The sequence below is a fragment of the Argiope bruennichi genome, chromosome X2 (assembly GCF_947563725.1).
Source record: "Argiope bruennichi chromosome X2, qqArgBrue1.1, whole genome shotgun sequence".
In the NCBI taxonomy this organism is placed as follows: Eukaryota; Metazoa; Arthropoda; class Arachnida; order Araneae; family Araneidae; genus Argiope; species Argiope bruennichi.
In genome coordinates this window covers 6873636-6885362 of record NC_079163.1, presented here as the reverse complement: position 1 = coordinate 6885362, position 11727 = coordinate 6873636, and the positions used below count along the sequence as shown (strand labels likewise).

General features: G+C 29.7%; 1 protein-coding gene across 1 annotated transcript in view; it reads right to left on the bottom strand.

The window, feature by feature from the left end:
* Nucleotides 1-405: 405 nt before the first annotated feature.
* LOC129960525 (uncharacterized) overlaps nt 406-11727 on the bottom strand; it is a 37221-nt gene continuing 25899 nt past the window's right edge. The window contains exons 7-8 of the mRNA XM_056074015.1: nt 3734-3810; nt 406-2081 (exon numbers count right to left, since the gene is read on the bottom strand). Coding sequence (XP_055929990.1) covers nt 1302-2081; nt 3734-3810 — 857 coding nt within the window. The 3' untranslated portion in view covers nt 406-1301. The remainder of the gene's footprint in view (nt 2082-3733; nt 3811-11727) is intronic.

Sequence of the window (11727 nt, the reverse complement as noted above, 5' to 3'; positions counted from 1 at the left end):
ATCCAAATATGCATAAAAAACGTAATAAATAACTTCAAAAGCATGGAATCATTCACAAACAAAATGCATGAAGGGAAAGAATATTATGCTAATAAAAATAAGCTAACTAAAATAATGTTTTTTAAACCATTTATAAATATCAAGGTTGGAGGCGTTAAAATATAAAGAAATCGATCTCCAGAGTTACTGTAGACAGAATAACTAAAATAGAAGCCATATAAGTGAAAATACACAGAATAGAATGAAATGTATAAAACAGATCTTTGCAAAATTAAAGATGAAAAAAATCAATAACGCCTTCAATCACATATAATAAAACAGCATGAATAAAAAAAAACAAAAAACAAAAACATGCAGCAAACCTTAGGAATGAGAGTTCTTTATAACATAGAGGGATAAAAAATACATAAAAACATTTTAGTCTGACATATAGGACATGAAGAAATTTGAATAATTTTTGTTTCCAAAATAGGCACAACAGCTGCATTTAAATTGCAAAACTATTATTAAAAAAAAAGGGGGGGGGGGAAGAAGTTGAAAATAATTTTTATCATTTAAAAGAAACAATTTCCTTTCAAGCAATGAAATGACATTCAGAAGAAAAAATCTTAGCTAAGTATGCTTAGAGCATATTTAGTCATTCCACTGGTTAACATTGAAGGCTAAGTACTTACCATGGTATCCTTTAAAAATATTAAGAATTAAAATTTTAAAATTTGTTAACTAGTAAAAAAAAAGTAATGATAAAAAATTCAAACAGTTCTAATACACAATTGCATTGCTTAAGTCATGACATACTGATAATATAAATCTTTGAGGAACATGAAGGCATGAATTTTAAAAATTATCTATGTGAACACACACAAATATATATCAAAACATTCACAATGAAAACGACGAGATGATAAAAACAGACTAGACTATCAGTCAATTAGTGTGAACAGGCAGTAGAGATTAGACTCCTCCAATACATATAGAGGAGTTAATTCTGATAACAAGTGTATTGGGACCAAAAGAAACAGAAAAATCTAACAAAATATGGCATACTTAATATAATTTTGAAAATAACAAATGTATATGAATTGTAATAACAGATTAATCGATAAAAATTATATTTTGTTTTAATACTGGCATAAAGGAAATAAATTACTTGATACCCATGTTTACATTATTAAACAAAAGTACCAAAGCAAAATGTTATCCTAAAAACGTTACTATGCAGTTTGCCTTTTTTTTTAACTGCATTATTATGGGGGAAAATAAAACAGACAAGACCACTTACAATTATTAAACGTGTTGCATTAGTACTCACTAAAATTTGTATCATAACATTCATCTTTAACTTTGGCATATGTATCAACCTGAGGTACATATGAACAGTCAGTCTGAGAGTAACCCATATATGGCCTATTATAGCTTTCATAATATTGGTTATTTTGTGGCTGCTTGGCAGCATGTTCAGTATGTGGCATCTGATAGCTATGAACAGGACTCATATTATGAGTTTGTGACTGATCCTGGAATGAAGTCTCAGTCCCATTTTGGTTCTCTTGCCAATGCTGCCAACTATGCTGAGGAGCTGGAGCATCAGTAGCAAAATAAGGTGAGGTAACTGTAGAAGATCCAGACCAAGACGATCCTGATGGACTATATCCACTATGTTCAACCGGTCTTCTTCCTCTTCCACGTCTACCAGAACCACGCCCACGAGACCGTACAGGAACACCATCCGTATGAACAACAGGCACAGGATATCGACCCAAATCAGTTTTCCTCTTTCTTCCACGTTTTCCACGCACAGGAATCATCATTCTCATTTCTGTTTCTGTTTCTAGACTTCGATGTACCGTAGCACTAACATCATTTCTACGATAGTCAGAATAACATTCCTCATGATTGTCCTCTTTCACCTCAACTTTTAATTTAACATCTGGAAATGACACTTCAGAAAAGTCTAGATCAGGAAGTGCACCACACAAATGATCCCTTAACTTTTTAAGAGCAATATAGAATGGAACTTTATCAACAGCTCTAGGTAATTGAGCACATCTTGCACTTGAAGAAGGCATGACGAAAACAGACTGAAAGAAAAGCGAGCTCATAAAAACATTTTCTTAAAATGATATTCTAGTGAACTGTTGAAAAAAGACTTTTTAAAAAAATAGTTTTTATCTCTTTAGCAATCAAATCATAAACTATCTAAAGAAATACATTACATACCCTACTTTTAATACAATCACTAACAATGTAACAACACTGGATATATTGGATAGTCTAAATGAGTTTTGGAATTATTTGGAAAACACAGTAGTTTGAAAATATTAAATAGAATGTTTTGTATCAAAAATTTATATCAAATAACAATTTTCCGTTCATAGCTGGCTTCACTTCGAATATTAACCCTTTGTACTCGGAAAAGTAATTCGATGCTTGTTCATTGCTTCAATACTTTTTTTAATTATTTTAATTTATATTTTCCTGAATTATTTTCCACATTTTCTAATCATTTTGTAGGTATTTTTAACAATTAAAATTAAAAGGTAAACAAATAAAACGTCAAAATGATGCACTGTTTTAAGCGAGTGAGAGTTACCACCCGAGTGCAAAGGGTTAATATACAATTTAAATATTAAACTTCATAATTTCTGAAAAAAATTAACATTTTAAAAAAATATTTTATATTTAAAACTTCCAAAAGTAACAACGGAATAACATGGCCAACAATGTATCATTATTTTAGGATATATACAAAGGATTTCAAAATACCAACACATAAATTCACTAACAGATTAACTACCAAGTTAGAAAGTCATTAACTTAATATGTAAACGGCCTAACTTTTAAAGTTACACCAACAGAAAAATGTTTTATTTTCAAGAATTCAACATATTTTAAGTTGATAAATTTAGAAGATGCAATCAGCATTTATTATTTAAAAGCAATTAGCTTAACCAATGATGGATATGCACTGTAGATTAAAATATTATTGGCACTAAACAAGCTTTTAGGCATTCAAAAAAGATTAATTTGTTCCATTAATAGCTTTCCACTCTTAATCTCCATCAAATAGCAGTTTGATTATTTTAATAATAGATTATTTCTCATCTAAATTCAGTCGCTCTTAGAATACGCTATAGAGTTAACTATTAGAAATGGCAACAATGAATTAAAAACCTATTTGTTCATCTAAAATTTAATCCATTTAAAAAAATAGAGAAAAATTTTCAAAATTTTCATATAGCAGTCAGAAATTAAAAGTTCAACAGAAAAAAAAAAGGAGAAATACTTTCACCATACTATGAAATAATAAGAGTTAATAAAAATTAGCACATGATGCAAATAATACTAAAAGAGTTACTATCACGACAAAGTATTAGCAGATGAAAATTAGATAAATATGCTATAATAATAGTTATCACTTCAGTTCCTTACAAATTATTAACTGGAGGGACATTCAACAAAAGCTTAAATTTACCATTATTCAGTGTCAGTTTTTGCTTTAGATTCAGAAGAAGAGCGAAAAAAAAAATGGATTTGCTATTAGTTAATGTCTTATTTTTTGCTTTATATCTTACTAGGATACTGAAATCTTAATTCATTATATGCATTAAATTTTCTTCTAACAAGCGAAATATTAACTTGCATACAAGTTGGTTAATTTATTTTAAATATTATCAATATTATCAATTATATCTACAAAGGAAACTTTCGATATTCAGAAATTAAAACTTACGATTCCAGTTCCTTGTATCGGATCTGGTTGTCTTCCAAAATCGAAATTTTTCTTTCCTGAGAAAACTTCATATATCACTAAAAGGGTGAAATATATATAATGAGAATATATATAGCCTAAAAACTTTCAGAACAAACACAGAAAATAATTATTGATCATCAGATAAGGAGTGCGTGATAAGTTTTATATTAATACATATTTATACATTTGCTTGGAGCAAAAAGAATCCCGAGATACACGAAAGGAACTAAAAACCAAGGATTGTTATTAAAGAAATCAGCACAACTACTAAAAAGATGTATGGATTCTGACTGGAGTTCAGAGGTCAGTGACAGAAAATTATTCACAGAATATGTCTTCAAATATGCTGAAGGTCCTATTTTTCTTGGGAATCAAGAAAACAAGGAACTGTTGCTTTGTCAACTACTTAAATCATACTAATTTTATTAAATATACAAAGAAAAATGTGCCTCTTTTTAGACATTTTCCCCAACTGCTTCAACTCGCTCAAATTTATTACCAATACCCTTTCCCAACTCATTAGATTTTATTGGTAGTGAAAAGTTTCCGGACAAGTCTATTAGCTTTATAATCAAACCTGAATTTCCTTTTCGAATCAGAAATTTTGAGAGTAACAATTCTTCTTCTTAGAAAACTTCGCACACAAGAAAGTGATAACGTAATCTTATTGGCATTAATATAGTTTTGGTGCGTTCTAACAACAGCAACAAATGGCTTACAATTAACTTTGGAGCATCATGTATATTTTTCATTACTTTTGTTTTTAATGCCTAGAAACATTCAGAGCATTCACTTTTGAATTACCGCAATGAATTAAATACACATTTTCAGAATATTTCTAAGAATTGTAAACTTCTTAACAAATATAACTTGAAGTAAAACAGGGTTGTCGCTCGAATCTGGAAAAAAAAAATTCCTGTTTTCCCAGTACATATATTCAAGATGCGAGGAAAGGCGCGAATAGCACTCATGTGCTACTTATAATGGAATATGGTTTGATGGAGTGGAGAAAGCATGGAAAGAAAACAACAATTTAACATTATTCGAAATAACAGCATATTAAGAGAAAGCTTTTATATTTATATATAGGAAAAAAGAATTCATCTTTCATTATTAATCTAAAATTTAGCAAAACCAAATTTATATATTAAGGGCGTAGATATATTACCTCTTATGCTCTATAATTTTAAATCGCACAAAATTAAGGACTCGGGTGAAATAAAACACGAAACATTTTTGTTATCATGCTACAAATCATTTAATGATTACTTAACAAAAAACATTACAAAGAAAGATTACTTTTTTATTTATTCATTTTTGACAATTCATGTATTTGGGCATCAATTTTTGCAACTTCTGAAAATTTTTCAGCCTTCAGTTTCATGGATCTAATCAATAACAAAGTACGGCATTTTTCTATGATCTGACGTATGTTTTTAAGCTATTTCATTTTCAGTTAACATATGTGAAAATATTTATCATTGAATGCATTAAAGCACGAATATGACGCAATAGGTTTTAATGCCCATAAAAAATCTGCTTTAAATGATTGTGCTAGAACTAAAAAGTTTGAAATCGGTTTATTTTCGGACATTAAATTTGATGTTTTCGTATTTCATCTTTTCCTGCATTCCTCTTAAGTCCCGTTCCGACGGCCTGTTGCCTTTATGATATGGACCTAAATCTGGCATCTGACCCATTGTAGGACCACTCTGGCCTGTAGACGTTGATCGGGAGCTTCTCGCAAACAGTTAGTAAAATGAACAAAGAACCCCGGAAAAACCACAAATATGGGAAGGCAAAATGCGCCGGACTCCAGGCGCGCACAGGCAGTCGGAACGGGGCTTTAGACGCGAACATCAATGATGTCTCTTTTGAGCTGGCACGCAGTCTTGCATGTTTTCCTCTTTCAGCATGACTTGTAAGTGCTTGTTTTCACATATTACTTAAGATTATTATCTTTTTACAAAGCGAGCAGTACGAAATAAATAGATTTTGCGGAACTACTCGAACACATTCAGCAAAATCAGGATTGACTTTTTTATCCATCCAATTCGTATTAAATACGGATACTGAGCAGCTCCTTGCTTAAAAAAAAAAAAAAAAATCTCTAATCTATTTTAAATAAGCTCACAGTTTCTCAAATAATAAACAAGCCATTAAAAAAATCAAGTATGATAGACTTAACACCACTGTGCTGTTGTAAGAAATATGTTCTATCCTTTGACGCAGTTACAGAAATCTCGCGCATGCTCATTAGCCGCAAATTGAAAATCTTATGGAAATGAAAACTGTATCGTAAATCGAAACTGGATTGATCTACATAAAAAAAAGGTAAGAGAGGAGAAGAAAAATGGTGAGTTTTCGCATTACAGAATCGCGAATGATATTGTTTCGTTTTTGGAAGATATGACTACAATCTTTTATTCTTGAAATCTTGTATTTTTCTTTTTCTTTACGAAAATTTTCAAATTTCCCTGCATTTTTAGAGGATTTTCAAATTTCCTGTTTTTTAGGTTCTCCCGGTGACGTGACAACCCTGGTAAAAATACTTAGATAATTCACTAAATGATTTATTAAATGATGTTGAAATATAACTAATAAATGCTTAGTTGTTGAATAAATTTGAAATGCTTAGTTGTTAGTTATGTTGAATATAACTAATATAACTAATAAATATATACAGAAAAGTAACGATGAACTGAAATTACTGTTAAAAACTGACTGGTGTGTTATTTCAATAATATAAAAAATTATTTCTAAAAAGTAGTAATTTTTTCTTCTTTCCAAAGCAAGCAGTAGAAAGTGAAAGAAAAGTTCAGTAAATGAAAGGGATACATTTTCCTTATTCTATCAATATTTCCCTAAACTGAGATAAAACCTTTTCTACTAACCTCCGGATTCATTGCGATTCGTTAAGCATTGCAATATCAGACATAGCAAATAGAATCATATAATCGGACAGATTCAGTATAGTTTATAGCATGGTGAAATGATTTTTTCCCCATCAAAAAAGGAAAAAATGCGGCTTAAAACAACAAAAAAGCACTTTTAAGGCCTTTATAAAAGGACTAGAAAAAATTAGTAGTTTTTAAAAGAGTTTTAATGACACTACATACCCAATTTAAATGTACTGCTACAATTCCAATTATCCAACATAAATGAAGATTAAAAATACCAGATAAATAAAAATGTCGAACAATAGGAAGAGAAAAAGAAGGAGCACATTTTATATGACATATCCTGCATTATGCATTAAACATAATAACTTTCACATGATACTGCATTTCAAGATAAAAACAGAAATTGTATGATAAACTAATCCATTAAGCGTATCTTAAAAAGAAAAGAATGTTAGAAAGCATTTAATATATTATTGAGACATTCTTTTTAAATTTAAGATAATGATTCGTTTCCACGCGGAATAGTACATTATCTCATTAAAAGCATCATTTCTGAAAATTAAGCTCCCTCAAGATGTTCAATATATTTCAAAACAATTTTAAAAGTAATTAGTGAATTCTTATAAATTCCATTTCAACATTTCATCATCACTGATCTCATCCGATTCATTTATTAAGAAGGTGATTTATTTCATCATCTGTCATTTCATGCAATTCATTAGCACTCACTAATTGAGGAGTCGGAGTAAGAAAGAGCTAAACCACATCTTAGACGAAATAAATCCAATTTTATAATCTGTTGCTTATTAATGAAAATTATAATATCCTATATATTCTTTGTTTCTAACGTCACTGGGAGGCAACATATGTCAAAAGTTTTGTTTTTGCCCCATATGTTTTTAGAAGTTTTTTTTAGCAGGAAGAAAAATGTCAAGCAGTGTTTCGGTTATAACCGTATAATACAGGAGAAAATAAATGTCTATAGCAATTTAGATTATTCTTATGTAAATGGACACTTGGGTAATTATTATCAATTTACAGAAATTTTTTTTCGTATACTGAAATTGAGATGGAAGTAAATGTGGCCTGGCATTATTTTCACTAAAAATATGTCCATTCTTCAATATTATTAAAGTAGGGATTGCAATACCGGTATTTTGAGCCATTTTACAATTTCGTAATACCGGTATTCACAAGTTTAAATACCGGTTTTTCGGTATTTAATAGAAATTTTTAAAATTGTCTCCACTATATGTTCAGGAATCGCCAACATGGCAAAATAGTATACGTTTTTGTTTTTATGTCTCCCTAACGGGCGAAATTAATTAGCTAATTAATGGCTTGATTAATTGCTTAAATCTAAATTAGCGAAACATGGATTATCCTTGAAAGAATATATTGTATCCATAACGTCTAATGGAGCAACAGTTATGAAAAAAGTTGGAAAGGTGATTGGTGCAAATCAGCAATTGTGCTATGCTCATGGAATTCAATTAGGAGTAATAGATGTATTATACCAAAAAAATAAAGAACAAAAGAATCCAAATATTGTGGATATAGAAACTTGGGGTTCCGACATTGAAGAGAGCAAGAGTGAGAGTGAGAGTGATATTGACAATGAAGATAATGACAATGTAATTGTGGATGTTGATATTGCTAATCAGGATGAAATATTAACCCATCAAGAATTGCTTCCTATAATTTATAAAGTTCGAGAAATTGTTAAGATATTTAAACTTTCCCCTACAAAAAATGCCATATTACGAAAATATATACTAACTGAAAATAAAACAGAATATATGTTAATAATAGATTCTAAGACACGTTGGAACAGTTTACTCCTAATGATGGAACGATTTTTGAAATTTAGAAATCCAATCCAAAAAGCAATAATCGACTTAGACCTGCAAATTAATTTTTCAGACAGTGAATTCGACTTAATATCTAGAACTATATCAGCTCTACTTCGAATAAAACTGGCTGTTGAGGCATTATGTCGGAGAGATTCTAATTTATTAACAGCTAATGCAACAATAAATTTCATGCTGCAGTCACTGAAAGAACAGCACACATCACTATCTGAAGAATTATATATTACATTGAAAAATCGCACAGAAGAAAGGCATACCAAAATAGAAAATGTCTTATGGTATTTACATAATTATAATGATTTTAAAAATGAAAATGAAAAAGAAGAAAAGAAAATAATCAATTCAAATCTGATTAAGTTTATAGTAAATTTTCTTACAATTTTTTACCCACAAACCTATCCACATTCAGAAGAATTCGGTTCAGTTATCGAAGATTATGATGACACTAATGTCGATAGTGAAAAGGAATTGTCTCTTGAACAAAAATTAGAATTAGCGATAAATAAAAAAAAATTCAACGAACCGAAATACAATACAGAAATCAGCTATATCCAAAACCATCCGACGAGAAATTGATTTATTTGAAGATGAAGGATTTAGAGGTAAATACTTGGAAAAAGTACATCGCGTATTGCTAACAGTATCACCAACTAGCGTAGATGCCGAAAGAGCGTTTTCGACAGCTGGTAATTTTTACGCAAAATTACTTTTCAGCTTTAATGACAGTACAATTGATGCATCATGTTTTTTAAGATCACATTTCAAAAATTTGTAATAGTACCACAGACTAAATAGTAATATTTACACTTTTTTTGTGATTTAAATAAATAAGTTGTTCTTTTACTTTTTTGTGATTCTTTATATACTGTTATTTATAAGTTCCATATCATTTTTTGTGATATTTACACTCTCTTATAAAACTGGCAAATAAAACAAAGAAACACCTTGTTTTCTTTCTTTTTCTAAAATTTCTAATACCGGTATTAAAACCGGTATCCCGGTATTAAGATCTAAAAAATACCGAATACCGGTATTGAAATTTTGGTCCGGTATTGCAATCCCTATATTAAAGTGATAGTAATTTTTATTTCATGTATATTATGTTAATAAGATATTTTTTGCAGCTGTAACTGGCGTATAGTTTTATTATTCATAAAACGTTTTATTTTCGGTATTAAGCTATTCGGTATTTCATTTAGAAAAGTCGAAATACGTTTTTGTGGCTTGGCTTTATTTTGACTACAATACAATTACTTTGTACACAATCATAATAATTGTTGTTTTTATTTTCACAATCACTACTGTTTTTATTTTCTTTCTAATGTGCTCAGAATATTATATTTAATGAAAGATTTCCAAATTTGTTATTAATATTATTATAGACTTTTAAAATATGTGAAGTTTATAGTGAGGTATTAACAATGTATGCTATTATTTTTAACACAACAGTACAAAGTATTATTTTATTATTATTTTCCATTCCCTAGAAGACTGATTCAGATGTTAAATTACTGAAATTTGAGGAATATAGAACAAGAAAGAAGGGAAATGCAATTATTTTTAAATTGCAGAAAAGTACAATGCTCCCGACAAATTTAGAAAAATAAAGTTAAAGATGTATTAAAATTTCTGTATTACATAATTACTACCAGTACTTGGTTGTTGACCCTGAAGAAACAGGAAAAATTGAGGAAATGGCATAAACTGAGACTTACTCTGACATATGTTACTTTTATGTACCTTAATTTTTCCTTAATTGAAGTATCATTATTTCTCTTACACAGTAATTCTTTATTATAATAATATATTTTCATAACTGCCATAATCATATTTTGACTGTAGAAAATAACAAAACTCTCATTAACTTTGAAAAGTCATAATGGAAAATATAACTTGCCAAATTTTATGACTGAATATCTCTCTAGCATTGGATCAAAATAGTGCAAAACCATGCAAATTTTCAAGGTTTATTAATGAAAGCTAATTTAGAAAATAAATAATAATAATTTAAATAATAATAATAATGCCATGTTGTTATCCAGAATAGCTCAAATATTACTAAGAAACCGGCAAAACAACTTTACGATATATATTTTGATTTCAATATTTAACCTAACTTTCAAATCAATATATCTCTGAGGTTTATAAATGTGCCTTGGTTCTCTCTTGCCCCGACCCCTTCAATTCACGTACATTTTTCAAAGAAATACTCCTACATCCAAGAATTTTCTGTAACAGTGAAACAATATTGTTGCAAACAGAGTACATTTTTTTGATAATTTTCTATTAATTACAAATTAATATGAATTAATATTGAGAGTTAGGCTACAAGACTAGAAGTTTCCATAACATGGGGAAGCATTACAAATAATACTTTTCTGGCTAAGTTGCCTTTATTATTATTAAGTGTATTATAACCATCTGAAATAACAAAGGGACAGTTACGAGAAATGTCGCACAAAAATGTATAGTTAAATTTAAGTGGAATACAATAAATCTAAATAATCTATACTTGTAGAGAGGAAAGAAGACACAATTTTAGAAGACAAGTCCAGATTTTTTTTCTCACTTTATGCATAGAATGCATTTTATTCCATCAGTTTCATTATCCTCAGTTTCATCTTCTAATCAATTATATGACACGCCAAAGTACAAGATTTTGAATGCTGAATTAAATGCCAAATATTAAATACTCAATTCCTTTTTCAGAAAAGATGATCATTTTAAAATACATCCAGGGGTGTTTGTGGGACCCCAAAAAATCCCCTGAAACTTTTACGGACTTACTACCGACATTTTGGAGTTTCGAGAAGGGGGGGGGGGAGAAATGAAAAATTACAATTATGAAGTATTGAATGACCTAATTATGAAAGTTCAATGAATTACTTTTTTTGCAAAATTAATAACCATTAATTTTGCAAAATTAAGACCTTTGAACCCAGGTTACGTGATCGCACATCTGGTCGAACGAAGTCTCTCCCTTTTTTTTCTGCCGCGCCTACTTGCCGAAAAGAATCCAGAAGAGAATGTCCGAGAACCGGGGAATGAGTCATAACACGCAATAAGGAAAGAACAAAAAAGAAGTTTTTCCCCCTTTTCACGCATTATCACTGCCTTTGGAGAAAGAAAGGAAAAGTTTTAACCACACACACTGACCTTGCGTTTTCTGCTTTCAAAGCAAACAAAATTACCCAGATCA